General features: G+C 45.4%; 2 protein-coding genes across 4 annotated transcripts; one reads left to right on the top strand and one right to left on the bottom strand.

Annotated features, from left to right (window-relative positions):
* The first annotated feature begins 804 nt into the window (after positions 1–804).
* LOC104450015 (serine/arginine-rich splicing factor SR45) lies at positions 805–6275 on the top strand. 2 transcript variants are annotated; one of them, XM_010064400.3, is made up of 12 exons: positions 805–1182; positions 1560–1634; positions 2088–2176; positions 2754–2800; positions 2877–2957; positions 3049–3214; positions 3349–3586; positions 3671–3721; positions 4927–5031; positions 5209–5275; positions 5357–5391; positions 5720–6275. In XM_010064400.3, the coding sequence occupies exons 1-12, from the start codon at positions 968–970 to the stop codon at positions 5781–5783; spliced, it is 1233 nt and encodes a 410-aa protein (XP_010062702.1). In that variant the 5' UTR covers positions 805–967; the 3' UTR covers positions 5784–6275. The 2 variants fall into 2 exon arrangements, with proteins under 2 accessions (XP_010062702.1, XP_018732115.1); XM_018876570.2 differs by having other exon boundaries at positions 3656–3721.
* A 4860-nt stretch (positions 6276–11135) lies between these two features.
* LOC104450014 (probable BOI-related E3 ubiquitin-protein ligase 3) lies at positions 11136–12936 on the bottom strand. Of its 2 annotated transcripts, none has more exons than XM_018876687.2 (3): positions 12679–12936; positions 12101–12557; positions 11136–11975 (listed from the first exon to the last, which is right to left on the bottom strand). In XM_018876687.2, exons 1-3 carry the CDS (start codon positions 12735–12737, stop codon positions 11355–11357), a joined length of 1137 nt encoding a protein of 378 aa, XP_018732232.2. In that variant the 5' UTR covers positions 12738–12936; the 3' UTR covers positions 11136–11354. The 2 variants fall into 2 exon arrangements, with proteins under 2 accessions (XP_018732232.2, XP_010062700.2); XM_010064398.3 differs by having other exon boundaries at positions 12682–12935.
* Positions 12937–21043: the final 8107 nt, after the last annotated feature.

The raw sequence follows: 21043 nt of genomic DNA, 5'->3' as shown, positions 1-21043 counted from the left end.
TACAAATGATATATCTTGGTTATTTATATATGTTGCCAGGAAATCCACTTAAAATTAATTTGCAAACAAGAATGATATTCCGCTTGAAGCTCAATAACGAAAACATAGAATGCTATTCCCTGTTTGTCTCTTCCTTAGAAAACCCCCTTAGAAAATCAAGTATTTGAAAGCTGGCACTTGATCGAGCCCTTCCCAACGGTCACCAAATAGCGCTCGATTTTGTTCATCCGAGTCGAGACCCATTTAGGTCAGGTCACTTCTCTTTGACCCCCAAATTCTTTTCCCGCTTTATTTTTTGGGGCCATTCCAGTAGAAGGGCTTGTTGGATTATGAAAACTCTCCAAACTCTAGCCCTCGGTTCCCTTTTGTTTTGTGAAAAATATTTATATTTCGGTATTTGGATAAGTTACAAAAATGAGTAGATGGAAAACGTTTTCCCGGTCAATGAATAATTTATTCTTAAATTCAGGATAATGATTTCTTTTTAAATTGGAAATCACCTTCCACAATATGATTAAATATTGATACCCGGACTAGAATCTCTATGTATGGGCATAGATCCCTAATGTTTGTTCCCAAATCCCACGTCGGGGTCAGGTTTGCCGGGGTTCATCAAGGCTAAACTCAAGTTTAAAAAGGCTGGGCCTGGAAACCTAGTGCTCGGCCCCGGGTTCATTGAGGCTGGGCCTGGAGGCCCATGGCGCCCGGGCCCGAGACCCCACGCCCGTGACCAGGTCCATCAAGGTGATTGATCAGAAAAAGGTCGTTTTTTATATTTTTTCTTCCAATAAGGAAACCCACTCCGTCGTTTCGCTTTTCTCCGCCTCGTCCTTCACTATTCCTAACCTCCCGTCTTTCGAGAAGGGGAAGCACGTTCTCTGTCCTCTGGCCGTAAGAGAAGGTGGGAGGTTTATCCTAGGGTTTCGCTCGCCTGCTTCTTCCCCCCGATCTCCACCCCACCAAAGCCATGGCGAAACCCGGCAGAGGCCGCCCTTCGCGGTCGGGCTCGCCGTCCGGTTCCTCCTCCCGATCCCGCTCCTACTCGGGCTCCGACTCTCGCTCCAGCTCCAGGTCCCGTTCCCCGTCCAAGTCCCCCTCCCGCTCTCGCTCCAGATCGGTCACCTCCTCCTCCTCCCTTTCGCGCAGCTCCCGCAGCCGCAGCCCCCCTCGCCACCGCCGAAGGTCCTTTTCCCCCTCTACTGCTTGCCCTTTTTTTCTTTTTGCGCGACGCCGGATTTGATTCGGCTTCTTCATTTTGGTGGGGGCCTTAGCTGGTGGATGGAAAGGTGGAATTTTTAGATGTTAAGAGGGTAGGAAGTCCGCTTCTTAGTGTATACTAGTGCTCGTTAGGATACTGAGAATGGACAGAGATCCGAGCAGAGAGGCCGTTGCTATGGAAAGGTGCAGTTTTTAGGTTCCAGCTAGGGTTGGAGGATTGGTGATTGTGAGTGAGGGAGGTCTGTGTGAATTGCATGCTTGTTTCTTGGTTGCTTCTCTTCTTGAATGTCCCGTAGCTGACTTTTGATTCATCATATCTAACTCCACCCCTTTTTCTACAGTTCTCCTGAGGTAGTCAAGCGAGGCCGTTCCCCTCCGCCGCCGCCGCCACCTAAGAGAGCTTCTCCGCCCCCCAGGTGAGGATTTTGGTTTTTAACAAGCTGAATCAAAATCCTACTAGTTAGGATTTACATTGTAAGCAGCTCGCTATAGGTCACGCAAAGATAATAACATTTAGGATGTGTTTATTTGAGTGAGAGAATTCTTCGTGAATTAGTTTTCAGGACTTTCGCATGCATCTAGTTTGCTGAAAACAATCGGTCAACGGAAATCCATTTACAGTTGAAAAAAGAAAAGATTCGCATGCTTAAAGATGGGACATTGAATTCCCTAATCAAAAAGGAGAAAGCATTCTTCTGGATTATGATTTCCCAGAAAACATTTTCCTTTATCAATAAGCTTTCCCCCGAATAAACACACCCTTAGATGGGGTTGAGGAGAAAATAGAGGATTTATATGGTTAGTGTGTTGATTTGTTTTCTTCTTTTTCTGTTACATCTTGTTTGTTGCATAACATTTCATTACTGCAGGAAAGTTTCTCCTGTTCGAGAATCTCTTGTTCTTCACATAGACTCGCTCAGCAGAAATGTTCATGAAGGCCACCTGAAGGAGATATTCAGTAAGACATTTTTATTTTTCATGTGCTAGGGTATTTTAGTTTGCTTTCTGCTGGCACTGCAAATACTTCCTTAATTGAAATAGTAATGCCGGATTGTGGGATTTATTACGTTGCACCTGAAAAATTCTGATCTCATAGCTGTATTCTAATGCATATCATCTGTTGCCTTTTATCCTTATGATTCTGCTCGTCATTGAATTCTTGAACTTTGAGCGCATGTTCTACTTGATTAGAGGGGTGTCTTGTAGTAAATCAGTATGCTTATTCAACTTTGGCTTTTTTCGTGTTTGCTCATGGAATTTTCATCATGCAATTTTGGACCATTTAAATTGCAGATAATATTTTGTTTGGGAGAGATATTTTTACTTATGTTGTCGATTGGATGTTTCCAAGGTTTTGTATTTAATGATTGTAAATGACCAAAATGCAGTCTTCGGACTGCTAATTTGCTTTTTCAGAGTTTCTTGGTTGCGCAGTTATGTCCTTCATTGCATTGATTCTAATTAACTGGCATTTGCTTTGTTTCTTTGTCAGGATTATAATCATAGTTTGTCATTCTAACCTTTTTCTCTTCCAGGTAACTTTGGTGAAGTCGTGCATGTGGAGCTTGCCATGGACCGGACTGTGAGTTCACACATTTGTTTGGAGCCTGTGCATGAATGTACACTTATTGCGTATGATAACATCAATCCTGTTTCAGGTGAATCTTCCAAAAGGATACGGTTACGTCGAGTTCAAAACAAGAGCTGATGCTGAAAAGGCTCAGCTGTATATGGATGGAGTAAGTTTCACTTACCATGGATAGCCTGATTATCAGAACCTCATGAATATATATATTGAGAAAAGGAGGCTAAATAATGCTCTATATGTAGGCTCAAATTGATGGAAATTTTGTTCGGGCCAAGTTTACATTACCGCCTAGACAGAAGGTTTCGCCACCACCAAAATCTGCTCCAACAGCTTTGAAGAAAGATGCTTCAAAATCTGATAATGTTGGTGCTGATGCAGAAAAAGATGGATATAAACAGCCAAGAGACTGTATGTTTTTACTGCCAGACTCTGTTACAAAATTTCCAAGAGACTATGTTTTTACTGCCAGACTTTGTTACAAAATTTTACTTGTTTTATTGATACATGTGCATCATCGCATGCTTACAAGCTTTTCTATGTAGCTCCTCCTCATCGGAAAGCTCTTTCCCCACCACTGCGAAGGTCTCCTGGACCTCGTAGAGGTGGATCTCCAAGAAGAATGCTAGATTCTTCCCCACGTCGACGAGGAGAGTCGCCCATCCGCCGTCGAGGAGTCTCCCCCTATCGACGTGGTGAGACACCTCCAAGAAGGCGGCCTGCATCCCCGGGTAGAGTTCGTTCCCCTTTGTCTCCTCCAAGGCGGCATAGGTCCCCTCCAAGGTTGGTTATTTGGGTGCTTTCTTGCTGTAATTCTATTTCTAAATCATGTTACTAATATCTCCTCACCAGGATTTCTCCACGTAGAGCTCGGGCTAGTCCAATCCGAAGACGTTCGCCCCTTTCTATTAGGCGCCGGTAAGATAATCTCATGTGTTTTGCATATTGTAAAATTCAGCCTGTAGGTAGCTTTGTCCTTTTAACATGTAACATATGAGTGGCCGAGCTGTAATGTTTGTCATTTTAATGAAATAATGACTTTAGCTTAAAGATGGTACATCAGGTATTCAATAAATATTGAGAATTTTCCCTACAGCAAGTGCTTTAATTAGTTCATTAGTTGTTGACCTGTTGATCATATTCATTTCATGGATCGAGTGGGATGCTTGTATCCGTTTTGCTGATTAATGAGTTCTGTAGGCAAATTTAGGGTGGCATGCATTTCTTGAGTGTATTTTTTAGTTTTAGGGGGTGTTTGGTTGGGCATTCCCAAGGGGCTTTGGGGCCCAAAGCCCCTTGGGAAAAATTTTGAGTGTTTGGCAAGATATTTGAAAGCCCCTTTGCCCAAATATGAGCATTCCAAAGGCTGAATGCTGAAAGCTGGGGAGGGGCGGCATTGAGCATTTGGCATTCTAGAAGTGCAAAAATTAGTGTTCATTTATCTTCTACCTTCGTCTTCCTTCTTCACGGCGTCTTCTTCTTCCCCATCGGGCTTCTCCGGCAGCCGCCACCGCCGCCTGAGGGTCGCGCTTCCCCGGTGACCACCACCTGGGGGTGGCGCGACCCGGGCGGCGTCGCCTAGTTTGCGCGGAACCAGGCGACGCCGCCTGGGTCTGCGCGACCTCAGGTCGCCAGATCTGGCCTCAGGCACCTGAGGTCGCGCCTCCAGGCAGTGACGGCGTCGCCTGAGGTCGCGCCGCTTGGGTCCGCGCGACCTCAGGAGGCCAGATCTGGCCGCCGGAAGGCCAGATCTGGCCTCTGCGCCTCCAGGCGCGTGAGGTCGCGCCCCCAGGCGGTGACGGCGCCGTCTGAGGTTGCGACCTCAGGCGGCCGGACGGCCAGATCTGGCTGCTGGAGTTGGCCGGCCGCCGGATTTGATTTTCAATTTTTTTTTAAAAATAAAATAAAAGCAAAAGCCCATTTGTAATGTAAAATTTGCCAAATGGTATTTATGCGAAAGTTGCATTTCAATGCCATTTGAGACTACAAATTACCAAACAGTGTAGCATTTTGGAAAACGTCAAAACATCCTTATCTCAAGGATATTTGCATTCTCATAAGGGCATTTTCCCAAAGCCGAACCAGACGGGCCCTTAATCTTATCACTTTTTTTACTGTTGCAGTTCACCACCTAGACGAGCTAGAAGTCCACCTAGAAGGTCTCCAATCAGTCGACGGCGTAGTCGCTCTCCGGTGCGCAGGGTTGCTCGATCACCTTCTCCTAGGAGGTACAATATTGCAATGATTTTCTAGTATCTTTTTCTTCTTCTGGACAAAAACTTGCGTATGATGGCCTGCCCACCAGGTTTGTGCTGTCGTCTTAAGGTTGTGTCTTGTGCTTGTCTTCTCGGCGTGGTTTTAGATGTTACATGTTCTGACTATTTCATGCTATTTGATTCTATCAGAGGTCGAGCACCACAAGCAAGGCGTGGCAGGTCATCGTCGTACTCTGACTCACCAAGTCCACGCAAGGTTTGTGTGTTCTGCTAGTAACATTTTCAATGGCTGCCATTGAAAGACTTTTTTTCTCATTGTCTGTTATAAATCTGACAGATACCGCGGCGGATAACGAGTCGCAGCCCTAGAAGGTATTTATATTTTTCTTTCCTAGATCATCTTTGAGGATTTAGATCTTGTAAGAGCATAGTTTATTCCAATAACTATAGTTGTTTGTAGTAAACCTTAGTTTAGGTGCAATGTGATTTCTGGATGCTGGTGTTCAGAACTTCAATGGTAGAAGTATAGCTGTTAACAGTTGTGCAGCCTTCCCGGTGCTGCTTTGAATCAATATGTTGCTCCTCTGTAGCTGCGGTATTTAGAACTAGTGGTGGGCCCATTTTCTGCTTAAAAATGTGGCTTGTAGGCATGCGTCTCTGATTTAATGGTCGTAAGAATGACCGAGCTCTACATTTGCAGGCCCATAAGGGGAAGAAGCTCCAGCGATACAAGCAGCAGCAGCTCGCCATCTCGTAAGCCATAGGTAAATTCTCTTTTCCTCTCCCCTCTTCCCTTTCCTGTCCCATCTCCACCTCCTTTCCCCAGCAGCACTCGCAGCACTGGCATCCCTGCATCCCTCTGGTTGTGGGAAGAAAAAGAGAAGGAACAAGAGAGGAAGTTTCCAGCAAATCGAAAGTTATGTGGTACTTGTTTCTATGGAGGAACTTTATGGCTGTAATTATGACCATGTTCGTCTTTTTGAGGATTGATTCGGCCAGTTAACTCTGAATCTGTCTTATTTGATAGTTCTTGTAGAAGTTGATTATTCTGTTTTATGGTGGCGTTTTATTTATCGTAGCGTAAATGCCAGATGGGTTCCCATTCCAATCGAGTTGAAGCTTAAGGGTTGCCTCATACGGCTTTGCAATGTAAAATTGGCTATGGCCAGCTCATGTGAATGCCATTGTCTCCTGGCTGATCCTGTAGAACTTTGTGGGCGGATTTCTTGAATGTTTGGATTGCCTAGAATGGTTAATGGAATGTTGCTCGTGATTTGATTGGATGGCATTGAATTTAAGACCTGGTAAATGGCCAGTAAGACATGGATATGGCAGCATGAGGTCGGTGGGAGTAAGCGCTTAAAAAGTGGTTTTAAGTTGCTCAATCATGCCGAAGTTGATATTCATTCATTTAGGGGAGCGTAGTCAAGTAGTCCCAAAAAAAAAAAAAAATATCTCAAGATTCTGTGATTGAGCAGGTTTATCGATATGGGAGAAAAATTGCTGGGACATCGAGCTGGTCATACAGTAGCTGTCTGAATGATTTCGCTGCGTTGGCTATTGTGAACGGTATGCATTGAGATACTTTGCGTGGGGCACGGAACATGTGCGACAGTCATTAGATAGAAATACTTGCATAAACGGTGGTCTTTGGACATGTGCAATCAAAATCATTAAGTCTGGCAGGATCATATGATAAATGGCTATGATTGACCTCGGTATCTTGATCTGGGTCATGGCAAGTCCGGTCCATTAATGAAAATACCTGCCTAAATTGTGAATAACGCGTCGTGTTACTAGAGCCATCGATTTTTGTTGGATATATATGTAAGGTTAATCTGGTCCCGTGTGATCAAAGGGCTTTGATCGAAGTTGTTCAGAGGGCCGTAGGCTTAGAAATCCAAAGTCATTGTACAAAAAGAAGAGCTTATTTGGAAGCAAGAAGAGTGAAGGAGATGCAAGAAAAGGTCGTAGAATGACTGGTCGAGATCTTGCAAATTAAAAGTTCAAGCGGCATTCGTTAGGGGCACTAATAAGGAGTATAGTAGAAGCATACGTTTATACAGATGGGCCGTCTTTTTCTCCCTCTCGATTTTATTTCCAATCTTTCTTCACCTTTCTTTCTCTTTTCAGAAAATATTTGTAAGGGGGTGGGTACATGACCAGTCGATCACGGTTGAAAGGAGTCCGTCCATTTGTTCCGACCTTCGAGGTGTCTCGATTTCTTCATTGAGCAATCAATCAGCCATGTGCATCCGTGCAAAATCAAATTGGTAAAAGTTCAAACTTCAAACCAACTCTCTTTGAAGTTCGTCCATCCAAGACCTTCGCATGCTTAGCTAAGGGGAACTGTAAAACTAAGGATCAACGAGGATCCACCCATTCGGCATCGTCGCGAAGATTGTTGATGTTTCAACCGTGAACAAATGTAAGCGTCGGTTTGGTAGGTGGATCCGTTACATCGACTCTCGCAATTATTTCGGGGACCGTTTCAAGTATTCGTGCAGTCGAAGTGCCTGAAACCCTGCAAAGTCAGAAAAAAATTTAATGAAAGAAGACAAACACCATGTGCTCTTGATAATTTAACTGATTTCTTCGCTCCTCACATGTTGCAGACTAGGATAGGTGGTCCGCCTAGCCGACAGTCGATCGATGTTCTGTTCCTTGCCTTGTCAATTTCCCTCTCTCAAGAAAGCCGAGCGCGAGGAAGGAGTGCGTGCCCGAGACACGAAGACAGTGACGGACATGACTGACCCACTTTGTCACGGCAAATCTTTGGTACACAAAAGCAGGGTCTCTCCTTTTTTTTTTTCCCTCTTGTGAATTGAAAGGAGTGACATATTTCGTCTTTTATTCGTCTCGCCTATGTTCGACTCGCTGCCCGCCTCTGTTACGAGATAAAGTCGAGTGAGTGGGAATCGGATGGACATTGAAACGACGAAAAGGTCCAGCGAACAAAATTTCCCCATCACAATGATGGCGACAATGATAATTCCTGCACCGGATCGGATGAATCATGTGCAACATGCATCCCCCCCCGGTTCCCCACCGGACCATAATTGCTCTCCCCTACAGTGAAAACGAAATCTCATGCAACTGGGCAGGCGCAAGTGAAGTGATCAAGTTGCATTGCTCCGTACCCTTTTCTCCCTCTCCCTCTCTCTCTTCCATTCCTCTCGATGCGTCGTCCTTTTTGGCTTTTCATTATTGCTCGATAGCAGCACGGTGCGGGTTCCTGTTGCTGAGAGGACAATAATGGAGGAGCTCCATGTGTTGGAGATAATAGATCTATGGATTCGTAGCAAAGGGAAAATCTTGTCCCACGAATTTGATTTCGAGCTGTTTGGATTAGATTAGGTGACAAGCGATGCACTCAACCATCGCGTGGCTCGTGAAAAGGAGATGGAGAATTAATTGCCGGGATGGGGAAAAAAGCTAAGGATGCCCACCGACTACGCCAATCTTGAGAGTTTAGGACTACATATTATTGTCAGGATGCTTGTTAAATGTTGAGACAAGAAAAATTTGTTATTACAAAAGTATTGTTTCTTTCGTATTATGAATTTTATCACGTTTGCCGCCAATGTAACAAAATGATTTCCATGTTCAGGGATGGATGAACGGCATGCGTGTTTGGAATTAGTTTTGCAATTGAATTCTTTCGGGTGTTAATAAATAAACTTTGTGAATATATAAATAATTGTGATAGTGGACCCATAATAATAGGCCAAATCATGTGTGTAATCAACAGTCAGAGAACTAGAAATTAAAACATTTCATTTTTTAATATGGCGTTACGTTGGCCTACACCCTTATCACAGTCACACACCACTCCAATTGACATGAAATTTTTTTTTTTAAAAAAAAAACAGTGACAATATTTATATCGTCGGTCGGGTCGGGCCGGGCCGGGCCGGGCCTGGTCCCACGCGGTGGCCGTGATGGCAGGGCGTCACGTGGGCCTTAAGGGCCCGTTGTCTTGACCGAGGAGTTCGCCTAGGCCACACCTGTGTGATTTCTTTTCAGATTTTTGGCGAGACTTTGGAATAAGTCAAAACGAGAATTGCACCTCTGCGCGTACCGCCAACGGTGCAGGAGTCCTTTGCAGCATTAAATGCCCTTTTGCCCGCCGGTCGTGGTCGTACCAGATGTTTTGCAGAGCTCCTGCTGCAGCAACATCGATGCAGGGGCGCCTGCTGGACTCCGAAAATGTTTTTTTTTATTTATTTTTTATTTTTTTCTTTTTCTCGTGCACTCAATTTCTCACATGTCATGTTCGGTGAGGCGGGGGAGGCGTACTGTGTGTGGGACTTCCAGTTCGGTGCTGTGCAAGATTCCATGGTATCCGTCGTACCGTTGGAGCTCGATGACAGAATATGGTCCGCCACCAGCACGTCGTTTAGCGCAGTGGAGATTGGATGATGATGATGATGATGATGACAAGTTGTAATTCTACGGGTTACGGGGACAAAGATAAGGTGGGGGAGAGAGGAAGACCGGGACAGAAAGCAGTGCTAATATAGCACTGTTCTCACTAAATCTATCGAAATAAATTATAGGTCCGTTTCTTAATTCTTATATATTGGATTTAGTTATTATATGAGTTAATTATATTATATAAATGAGTTTTAAATGGATCTATTATGATAAAATTTAAACTAATGTGACTATTAATGGGTTCGTAAGTTACTTAAATTCAACTTACCTCTCTAACTCTCTCGATTTTACGGTCACTCCCTCTAGTTTTCGCGTAAGTTTAGATATGAATTTTCTTAAATTGAATTAAATATAAAAGCATTTCAATGATATAAATCGGATCGAATATGTGTTAAGTATTGATCGCTAAATTTATATTACATGAAAATTCGTCAAAATAAATTAAATGGGTTAATTTGAGTCAAATCATTTTTAATCCGATTCAAATGTTTTGACGGGTCTAATTTTGACTAAGTGACTTTGTTGAAATATCTTACCGCCGCTTTTTTTTTATGTAAATAGGGTCTCTCCCTACACCTACTCAAACATTATTTCGTACGCTTCAACGGTATCCTGTAATGCTCAAGTACATTTCATATTAAGTTTTTGCACGTACAGCCTAAAAAGAAACGTTTCATTATCCATTTAATTCTCTCGAGGGAATTGTGGAGGCACTTTAACCAAGATGCTCCGCAGAACGGAGTCACTCCGTAAAAAATACTGATTATTAAACAAAAAAAAACCAGAAGAAGTGGGGGACTTCCGTACGATAAATGTAAAATGTAATTGCGGAGGATGACGACAACGTGGTGTGCTTTGGAGAGTAACGCAAAAATTATAATAATGATGCGCAAAGCGCATGCAAACTGCATGTCAGGTTAGAGTACAGAGAGGACGACTTTTCTCCACCTTTCTTCCTTCGCCTTTTCCGCTTTTTCTTTATTTATTCTATTCTTTTTAACTTCAATATAAATCTTCTCTCCCATACCTCGATCCCTTCCTCTCTCTCTCTCTCTCACGCATATATACTTATTAATTTTTTGTGGGGGTTCCTTTTCCTTTTCCATTTTTTCCTGGAAAAAAGAAGAAGTTAAGTTTTGGCAAGTGGGGGACGCCAAATGCTGCCATCGCTCAACTGGCGATTCTGCTGCTGCTGCAGAGAGGCAGAATCACTGTGAACTCAATAACGACAGAACAATAATAATATATATATTTTTAAATTTAAAAAACAAAAAAAAAAAAAAAAAGAAAGAAAGAGGAGAAAACGTCGAATGGGCAGAAGAACAGCGACATTGGCGCGCGCCCCTCGCGTGTCAGCTTTTCACCCCACTCTCTCGTGGTCGTGGCGCGTATCTCCCACGCTCCCCTTTACACAGCTTCTTCTCTTTCCTCTCCCCCCACAAGACAACTATATCTTTCTGTCGGCCGGATGGGGCTCCCTAATCCCACTTTCCCGTTTCCGTGCGAAATTTTTATCTTTCGACGACGAACTATGCCTTTGCCTAAATCTCACTTTCTGCTCTCTTTTTTTATTACCCAAAATTGGAAATTAAAAATTGAAGAAAATGAAAAATGAAAAAATAAAACGAACAAGAGAATTGAATCCTCCTTAGTCCATCACGAGACACTTGTGAAGCAAGTTAGCACCTAATCGCCACATTTTATACGTGCGGAGGAGGGTATCAATGACGCAATTTCGAGCTAAGAAGTGGGCCAAATTGCCAAAAAAAAGGGGGGGGGGGGAATAAACAGGCTCATCATAATCAACAATGTGCAAAGATTTTCCTCTTTTTTTTTTTTTTTTTTGTTGCCATTTCCACATATCTGGAGGGATTTTTTTGGCAATTTCCCGCCCGCGATCACGCCACGTTAATGATGAAACTGGCGTTCTTGGCAGACTTACACACCGGACATGCACGACACGACGGCTCGCAGGTCGGGCACAGGCACAGATGCCTGCACGGCAGAATCAGCACCCGCACCTCCTCCTTCCCGCACCCCCTGCACCCCAACCGCCTCCTCCCCTCCTCCTCCGCCGGCCGCCGCCGCCGCCCCTCGCATTCCTCTTCCTCCCCGCCGCCGCTGCTCCCGCAGCACGACTCCGCGTCCTCCATCAGAGCGTTGTCGTCGACCCCGCCTCCCCCGCCGCCGCCGTTCCGGCGGTGGTTCGTGGCTTCGTCGAGGTCGGCCGACTCGCCCGCGTCGTCCGCCGCCGTCCTGACTTGCGCCAGCACTTGCTCCAGGTTCGTCCGCAGCGCGTTCGCGGTGGCTTCGTTCGTCTGCGCCAGATCGCGCCATATCTGGTTCTCGATGCAGAGCGACTTGATCCTCTCCTCCAGCGCGTAGTTCAGCTTCCCGATCTTCTCGATCTCTTCCTCCCGCGCTCGGAGCCGCTTCGCGAGGCCTTGCCCGATCGATTCCGCGAGCCTCCGCGCTTGGCTCTGCCTCTGCTCGTCCATCTCCGCTCGCAACTTCTCCATCTGTTTCGATTGATTAATTGAGTCAATACCAGTTCGAAATCGACATACTGGCCAGAAGCAGCTCAAGAAAGCAACCACTGAACGATGGCGCGATCGCCAAATATAGCGACGGAATCGATACTCACGTGTTGAGTGACGAGGCGGTCGATGTCGAGAAACTGGTGGTGGACGTGGAGAGAAACGTCTTCCCCGAGGAAGGCGAAGCGGCCGCAACTGCCCCTGCCGTCGGGCTGAATCTCCGTCGTCGAGAATGACAAGGCCTGATTCGAGTCCCTGGGGCGCTTTCGAGAGGACGACGATAACGAAGGCAGGGCGGTGTTGGTGTTGGTGTTGTTGATGTAGGTGATTCCGCTCTCGGACTTCAACGGCGTCGTCGTCGCCGTCGTCGTCTTAAGATGCATGGCCTCGTCGAGGGGGCGGGCGGCGGAGACATGGCTGCTGAGGTTGTGATTGTACACGGGGAACAGGAGAGAGTCCGCGGTGGAGGTTCCCGACAAGGGCAGCCCGTACATGGGCTGCGAGCCGTACAAGCTGGCGTTCGCTTCCACAGCGGGGTGGTGGGCCATCATCATCGCCGCTTCCCTGCATCCCAAACCAAAGAAAAGACGGCGGCATCCGTCGACGTTAGCAAAGCGCCGGACTCTCCGAAGACACGCAAATCAAGAAAAGGAAGGAGAGAGAGAGAGAGAGAGAGAAAGGTTACCACCTGCTGCCGAGGAGCTGTGGAGGGATAAGATGGGGATGCCGAGACTCCACCGCCATGAGAGACAGAGAGAGAGAGAGAGAGAGAGAGAGGTCTCTGTCTGGGTTTGCTCTGGTTCTGCCTTTGGAGCTGCGGAAGGAGAGTTTTGAGGGACGAGTGGAAAGGAAGGAAGAGCAGGCAGTGCAAAATATAGGTGGCGAGGGCTCTGTTGAGGATCGTGAGAATCTTGATTACTATATTATATGCCACTTTATACTCTCTCTTGTATGCATATTATATATAGTTTGGGGGCTTGTCAATTTACGGTATGCATTGTCAGAAGTGCCCCTTTTCTTTTTTTTGGACTTTAGACTATTTATATTCATCACACGTTAAATTTCGGAGACTAGACTACTACTCGATTGAATTTCTTCCCCTTTTCCTTTTGGGTACGGGTTGGCTGCAAAGTGGAAAACTTTCTCTATTTCGCCTCGGTCCGGTCCGTCCGGACTTTTTCCCTTTTGGCATACGGCGTATCTCGATGGATATAAGGTTTTAGAGTCGCTGGCCGCAATAATTTCCCTTGGCGAATTTGGTTCCGACATTGGATGCCCCGCGCTCAGATACCATTATCATTATCATCATTCACATGTTGCCCTACCATGCACCGGCGAGGTGGGTTTTCTGTGTGTTAGGGTGAGTTTGTCGGAGCGAACGGGGGTAAAACTTCCCGAGACGCGGGAGTCGTCGTCGGTCGCGTCGAATGGACAACGAAAGAAAGGGCTTGTTGGAACAGTGCCCGGTCGCTCTCGTTTTTCTTCTTGGGAGAAAATAAAAGGGAATTGACTGGTCGAAGGCCTCGAACGAGATGGAGCGTCCATTGCACGTTGTTTGTCGGGTTGAACCCTCTCCTCCGGAACTGCTTATTAGCAAAGACCGAGGCCCTTTTTTCCCTTCTTTTAATTTTCAGCCAGTCAATTAATGGAGGCGACGAGCATCGTTATTCAATGAGTTTTTGGCTTACGGAAGACATAAAGATGCCACCCTCGCTTCGTTTTCATAGACTTGTTTAGACTAAAGCCAGTACCATGCCGAGGGGAAAGCGCCCTTTCTATACTTCTCTCGGTGGGCTCAACGCCAAGTTCAATGCTTTCGGCACGCTCATGACGAATTACCGAGTATCTCGATGGCACCCGTATTGATGCAGCTCTGATCGAGAACTCCGTTGTTAATGCACCGACGAACCCGTGCTGATGAGTGGCTTTGGGGCAAACGTCATAGTTTTCCATGAATTCATCATCGAAGGAGATGTATTGGAAAAATCGAGACTTTCCTTATATAACAAACTACCCAATATCCTCAGAGCGCTTATTAATATTAACAAATTCCTCTTACAAATGATGAGATCCAAAGCAGTTTCTTCACTTTCCATGAAGAACCAAGTTTTCTCCCCCCCCATCATCTTTCTGCCATTGGGGAAAGTTTTTTTGAGGGAGGAGTGGGGCGTGTTTGGTCATTTATGCCTTAGAAACTTCCCGGGGCTTTCAAACTTCTTCGATTTCCTCAATTTCACCGCAAAGAAAGGATTTCCGGGGTCGATGCACACGCATCCATGAATGAATGCGATGCGGACGTGACGAGCGGTGCCTCATCCGGAGTTGGAATTGCCAAACAATTGAAAAGAGAGAAAAACAAAAGGGAAGAAAGGAAAAAAGGCTACTCCTACACCACGAACGAAGGACGCTCTCTCTCCTGGTCCCCACCGCTCCTCGACAGTAGAAACAAGTGAGCGAGCGAACGGAACGAACGAAACGGACGGGACATGGGACACGGACACTAGTGTCGTCGCATCATTTTCCTCGGAAGCAGCCGACGGAAATTGAAAGGGAGAGAGAGAGAGAGAGAGAGAAAGAAAAAGGGGTGATAGCACGACGGTCGAAGCGCAGCGTGTTCGCGGGTGAAGCGCTTGATTGCGGGGTAGACTTTCTTAGCCATTTTCGATCGGGACATCTTTCATTTACGCGGTTGCTCTGGATGATAGCGGACGCCTCGCGAAAGATCTCCAAGTGTTCTTTTGTCTAATCGGATGGAGGAAAAACCCAAGAAATCAACGTCCGACCTAATCGGCTCTAGCATCCATAGCCATCGTTCTCTGTCGTTGAAAATTGTCCCGACATACGGAAAGTCTCCCCCACCAATAATAGACGGACCTGTCATTTTCGACCATACGAAAGATAGGTCATTTCGACCAAAATGCAGTTTCGGATCCTTTAAGGACTCTGTGCAAAGAAGTCGAGAAATGGAAAAATAGGCATTGGGGTCACGGTACATTGCGAGTTCACATAGATCGAAAAATGGAAAGCAAAGGGCATGATACTTAACCCCGACGTTTGAGCCTGGTTAATAGTTTGACCCTAATTTAATGTGGGTGGAATAATTCCAAAAATTAAATAAGAGGATTTGTCCCTTAGGAGTTGTGGATTTGCGCAGGAAGATGTGCAAGTTTAGCGTCACAGGTCAGGAGTCCAATTTCCCAAAACCTTTGTATTGGGGTCACGCCTCGGAATCAGCATCTCCCCTTTGCATTAAATAGGGTCCCGGTTGCAGTCCGGTCTGCTCCTAATTTAATCGCCGACGCTGTCCGATTTACAGCAGCCGGGCCAGATTTGGGAAAAAAATTTAAGAGCCGGAGCGGGCATCTTTTGCCTCAAGGAAATTGGGACGTAATTTATAAATCCGCCGCGGTATTAATTTATTTATTTACGGTAAGTCTAGCTGGAGATTTTGGAAATTTGAGAAAGAAGAGAAAATAAGTGGTTGAATACGGAGGCGATGCGACGAGACGAGAAGAAACGGGTCGGGCGGGGTGCTTGGGGGGCCCACAGAGGACGAAAGTTAGCATTGAATAAGGAGGGTGAAAAGGGAAACGAACAACGAGGAGGGAGCACAGAGACAATAATGAGTGGGGGAACAGCGGATCTTTAATGATGTTTGCTGTGGAACGGATCATCGGTGGGGCCCGCCGGCCCCACCAGATCAGGACCGTCTGTCCCTTTTCTGACCAACAAAGCATGCCTCCCTCTTCCCTTGAATCCGATTCCAGTTCTTTCCTTCGCCTCGTCCTTTTCCTTTTTTTTTTTATTTTTTATAAATGCTTTTTCCCTTTTTAATTATTCATTTATTTATTCAATGAATAAGTGGATTGGATTAATCTAGATATCGCCTCCATTAGCGGCAAAGACATAAACCCCGTCCTAGATTTGGGGGTGGACGCTCGATAGCGACGCATCCACAATAATTGACCATAATCAAGACGTACTTTTTATCTTGATCAGTGGGGTGGGGGGAAGATTAAAAAAGGTTAATTTGAATTATCAATCTAATTATTCCGTCCCGGAGTTGGAGATGTGTCTAACATAATGATAATAAAAAAGCAATTATATCCTTTCCCCCATCCCCATTCGGGCCACTTTTGCGAGTTTTAAGTCGCTCCCCCCACCTACTTTCCTGATTCTTCGTTTTTATAACTCTAGATTTTTAGTTAGTCAGCTAAAGGACAACTCGAGATGACATTCTGATGTCTCATCATTTCGATTAAAAAAGAAAAAAAAGATAGCTCGGTGCCATTGACGTCGACCGAATCATCACGATTCCCGTATTCGCCATCCGGTGGTGGCGCTGCATCAAATCATTCCCCCCGCTGTTCCCTCTTTTTCGTTTCTGGCTCAAAGCTATCGTGCGTGAGTAGATTGAACGAATCATTTCGACACCCTCTCCATCATTAATGTCATAAAAAGCTCGACCTAACTTTTTCAGCCCGTAATGGTTTAAAAGCCAGGCGATAGGAGGAGGGAAAGAGAGGTTCCTGTGCAGTGTCGGTCGAGGACGGCATTCTTTTTCTCTTTCTCTTCTTTTTTAGGGGGGGGGGGGGGATTCTTTGGTTGTTCTTTTTTGGAGTTGAAGTTAAGTGGGCTTTCGACCAAAAGATATATGATAAAATCTTCCCCTACACAGAAGGCACGAAAGTCATGATGGCGGAGACGATTGGGGGCAAAAACAATCGCGACCATCGCCCACGAAATTGGCCCACGCATCTGTGTGATTCCACCGCATTTTTCACAAGCTCCCAAGTTACAGTTACAGAAATTTACCAACCCTTCCTCGTCATTCGCTTTTCAACGGTTCTTTTTATAATCGTCCTTTTCCCCATCTCCATTCCACATCAACGTGGGTCGGTCTTTATACATTGTCTTGAGCGGGTTCTGTATCTGGGGTAGAGATCATCGGTGCAAATGCCGACCGCTTGGGCTGTCAATCTTGGATATAATCGTTATCGCATGTGTTGCATTAGTTTTGACCGGCGCCACGATTCCAAAACCATTGACCTGGAAAACCGGGAGGGGGAGAGCGATCGATGCGCATCATCATCATCCGATTGAAATTGACACGGTCTGGTTTCGTATAGGCGTGATTCCTTCCATTCAGGACTGACTTGTCCTTCTGCCTAATCGACGTTTGACACATTCGGGTCAATCGAATGTGTTCGACTAGTTTAATCCCGGGAAAATTCCCCGCTAACCTCATATCAATTCCACGCCCTCTGACGTGATTCTTGCGGAGTCGTGAAGCAATTGATTGGAATTAGCCTGAGATGGGGACAGGGGACCGCTCGCAACCCCCATCTTCCCTCATCTTCTGACTTTCTGTATGTGTATATAAATACATGATGTACGTGATTATTTATACTTTGAAGATGCATGGCTCCAATTTTCTCCTCCGCCTTCACCCGTCGCCATGCGTTTTGACTCGAGCATGGTCGAACACTTGACTGGAATTCCCCAATCTCTTAAAGGGTTTTTTTTTCCAAGATTACGTCTCTCCAAGCACAAACCACCTAACACGACTGGGATTGAAAACCATTGTTAAATCTCCACGTAGCTTTTTCCCTCGGAGATAAAAGCTCGAGCGTTGCGCACTAGACACGACTAAATCATGCTTACCCACGACGGTGGGGCCCGGGTTCCACGGGGCATCGTTTCCATCAGATTGCGACCGTACAACACCGGGTCAGTATTTTAATGGAAACGTGCGATGATTTGATTCCAAAGGCTGTTGCTGCTGCTGGGAGAATGGCATCTCGGGGGGGTGAAAAGAATATGATTTTGGGGATTGTCAAAAGGCATTTTAAAATCGCTTTGTCAAAAGCGGGGCTATTCTCAACGCCACCCTGCGTCCCCCCTTCTAATCACATTATATTATATAAAATCGGTAGTTGCTTAGTCTTAATTTCATGTGAAGAGAGGTGTCTTAGCAGACCGTGCAATGCACATTGGAATCCTCATGTCGCCAACCAAAAGAAAAAGCCATCATAAAGCCAGTCTCTCTCTCTCTTCTTGAAATTGCCTTGGAAAGGAGGTGTAAATTAAGGTAATACCTACTTCATCGCTTTGCTCCCGTTCACACATAAGATCACGCGTCCATTTTCGCGTAGGTCCCGACCCGTATGCGCTCCCTCCTTTGCTCTATACTCTGACTATTCGCTCCAATGATTCTAGTCATTTATATACATCACAAGGGAGCGTGTCCAACATGAGAACCGAAGAAAGAGAGTAAAGAAAGACATGCAGGCGCGATAACTCCGCTCGTCGTGTACCCACCCCACCATGTTTAGACAAATGACCTCAGACCGATTAACATTTCGCGATAAGGTCTCTAGACTTCTAGGCGGCCAGGCTCTTGCAAAGTTGTTATGCGATTAGACACCACCCGAGAGCACCGGGATTCGCCCCTGTTCAACTTACCCTCCTTTCCAATTTCCCCATCACCACCGCCGTGAATGTCATTCTCGCTTGTATTGATGGGGGCGAAGTAGAAAGGACTAGCGCCATCAAAGGCACGTTCGAACCGGAATAGATCCCGTTCACATGTGCAACCCAGGCCCTCCCTCTGAAGTAGACAAAAGTCTAAAAAGGAGAGCTTGCCATCAAGAACTTACACTGTTCGGGAAGTGGGGACACATGGTGTAGATGGGTGGAAATGGGCATCACATTTAAGTTTTAGCCCACTTTAAAGTGACAGGAGACCCATGGCATTGTGGTACCCCATATATGCTCCAAATCTTTCAGTTCCGGGGGCGGGGCCACCGGAGTAAATGGACAGCAGCAGAGAAGAGCCACAATATATTTGTACGCATTTGAGAATATGGGATCCGATCGAAGCCGTCGAAAAGCGGAAGCAAGGGAATGGCGAAATGCCCATGATGTGGAACCCCTCATTCTTATTGGGTGGTCTTGAGTATGGGTTAACATAATTTTAGGGTAGAACATGAAACTAAAGAACCGGATTGGTAGTAATCTATCCGACTCCGCATTCTAAGGTATACATGATAGGTTTCGAGTTAAAAAAAATTCGAGAACATATTTTGATGGATAGGCTTTGGGTTTTAAGTTGGTGGAAATTGAAATGAAAAATCTGAACTTGGTACAAATTTTTGTATTTTTCTTGATTTATCGAAATAAGTATATAATCTGGAATTACTGGTATGAGTTTCTATTTCGTGATTGTGATTTTTACTTGTGAATGTTTTATATAAGTTATGATCAATTGATTAGCGATATGTTGTAGTTAATAAATGTAATGATTCACTATAATCGTTTGATTAATAATATAAGTGGAACTTGGATAAAACTTGGAATCAATCAAGAGGATATGTTTTCGATTTCAAAAAATGAAGAATCCGTTCCAATGGATGAGTTATCGGTGAAACTTGTGTGAAACCAAGAATCGCCTGCCCATCTCACCCCAAAAACTAATTTATACCGATATAGGACAATCTCAACAATCTTCTCTTGTCCGATGTGATTGTTGGGTCCGGACTTGTCGACCATTCACGACAAGTTAAGCCCGCCTCTTGTGGGCCCAACTGACACTTCTTTACTCTTCTTTTGTTGGTTTTTTCTTTCTCCCCCTTTCTCCTTGCGAAAAGGGGCAGTCCTCAATCGACGTTCCCATCAATCCCCTCAGGAAAAAGCTTTTGATAATTCTCGTTGCTTTTCTCTGTGTTTCCCCCTGCTGATTTTTATGTTCCCCTCCTCCTTTATCACGCGACCCCACCAGTACCACACCCCCGCAGAACCCCATCTCTCGCCAGTACTTCGATTGGACCACCGCACAGGCAGGTCAAATTCGGAATCGAGAGGGGCTCTCCACCCAACATCGAACGGGGACGGTTCAGGACTCAGGAGTCGTGCACATTACAGCTCGCTCTCCACATCGAGGCCCCTCAAGATAAGAAAACGAACCCCATCCATGTTGGGGTCTTTCATGCAACTTTGTTGCCTGCTTTACAGCGGGAGTAAGAATGGAACAATCATCCTTTTTCAAAATGAGTTCCCTTTTGCTTTTTTCCTCGGTCGCTTCGTAAGTGGGCTGCCTATATATCCTTAAAAGAAGAAAAAAGAAAAGGTGAGTGGGGTGATGGTGGCGATGATGGGTGCCAAGTATATAATAATAATAATAAAAAAAAAAGGAGAAATGGAGAATCCATGGACCTGCCAAAAGCAAAGGGAGAAGAAACCGATGCTCGCCTTGAAAATCATGACACTCGTTGCGGGTCCCTTTCACTAGCACAAGGAAATTCCCTCCCTTTTCAAACGTGGGAATTTCAAGGGAACCTGCGAGGAGCCTTGCTTTTACGTGAGATTTTTGCAACTTGGAGTGGAGTGCATGATGGGTGTCGAAAGATGGAGACATTGGTCATTGCGGATTTCGAATCGGAGAAAGAAACTCCCAACCCACCACTATGGAGGATGGAGCGAAAAGAGGAGAGAATAAAATGGAAACAGAGAAAAAGGAGGAGAAAAATTTAATAAAGTAAAGACGAAAAGGGAAAACTGTACTTGGGAATAAATCCTAGTTTTGAATTTTCAGGTGCAATGGTGCATAGCATTTCGATGGGTTTGGAAGGGTAAACAACAGCTTCCTCCACTACCACTTTATCTCCATGTTTGGGTACACTTATCATATGTCACAGCATATCCATTAAGCGTGGCATGCAAAACCCCAGATCTTCCTTCTAAAAAAGCATTTTATGCAATCTTTAGTATTGACCCCGTATCAAATATTTGGTCACTTTCACATCCTTCTCGAGAAGATGGATGAGCACAAGTTTAGTGTAGCAAGCAAACCATAACCATTGAGGACGTTCGATTAGTTTGTGATGTCACGCATGGAGTACTTCGCTGTCTTGGATGGGAAACAAAATCTCTCTCCCTAGTTCTATCACTTGAGTCTTGCATGAACGCTTTTAGAATGGTGATAGTTACCGGCAATTGAGTCTCAGTCATCAATGGGTTCAAATCGTCTCCAAGGGAGGGAGAAGAAGAGA

The sequence above is a fragment of the Eucalyptus grandis genome, chromosome 6 (assembly GCF_016545825.1).
Source record: "Eucalyptus grandis isolate ANBG69807.140 chromosome 6, ASM1654582v1, whole genome shotgun sequence".
In the NCBI taxonomy this organism is placed as follows: Eukaryota; Viridiplantae; Streptophyta; class Magnoliopsida; order Myrtales; family Myrtaceae; genus Eucalyptus; species Eucalyptus grandis.
The sequence above is the reverse complement of the archived record's forward strand: the minus strand, read 5'-3'. Positions and strand labels throughout refer to the sequence as shown.

Excerpts from the sequence above, each read along its gene's own strand:
- LOC104450015 (XM_018876570.2), top strand. The coding sequence starts at position 968 with ATGGCGAAACCCGGCAGAGGCCGCCCTTCGCGGTCGGGCTCGCCGTCC. Across the intron at positions 1,635-2,087 it reads AGAGCTTCTCCGCCCCCCAG|GAAAGTTTCTCCTGTTCGAG; the intron begins GTGAGGATTTTG and ends TCATTACTGCAG. Across the intron at positions 2,801-2,876 it reads AGCTTGCCATGGACCGGACT|GTGAATCTTCCAAAAGGATA; the intron begins GTGAGTTCACAC and ends ATCCTGTTTCAG.
- LOC104450014 (XM_018876687.2), bottom strand. The coding sequence starts at position 12,737 with ATGGCGGTGGAGTCTCGGCATCCCCATCTTATCCCTCCACAGCTCCTC. Across the intron at positions 12,558-12,678 it reads CAGCTCCTCGGCAGCAGGTG|GGAAGCGGCGATGATGATGG; the intron begins GTAACCTTTCTC and ends TTTGGGATGCAG. Across the intron at positions 11,976-12,100 it reads ACCGCCTCGTCACTCAACAC|ATGGAGAAGTTGCGAGCGGA; the intron begins GTGAGTATCGAT and ends CAATCGAAACAG.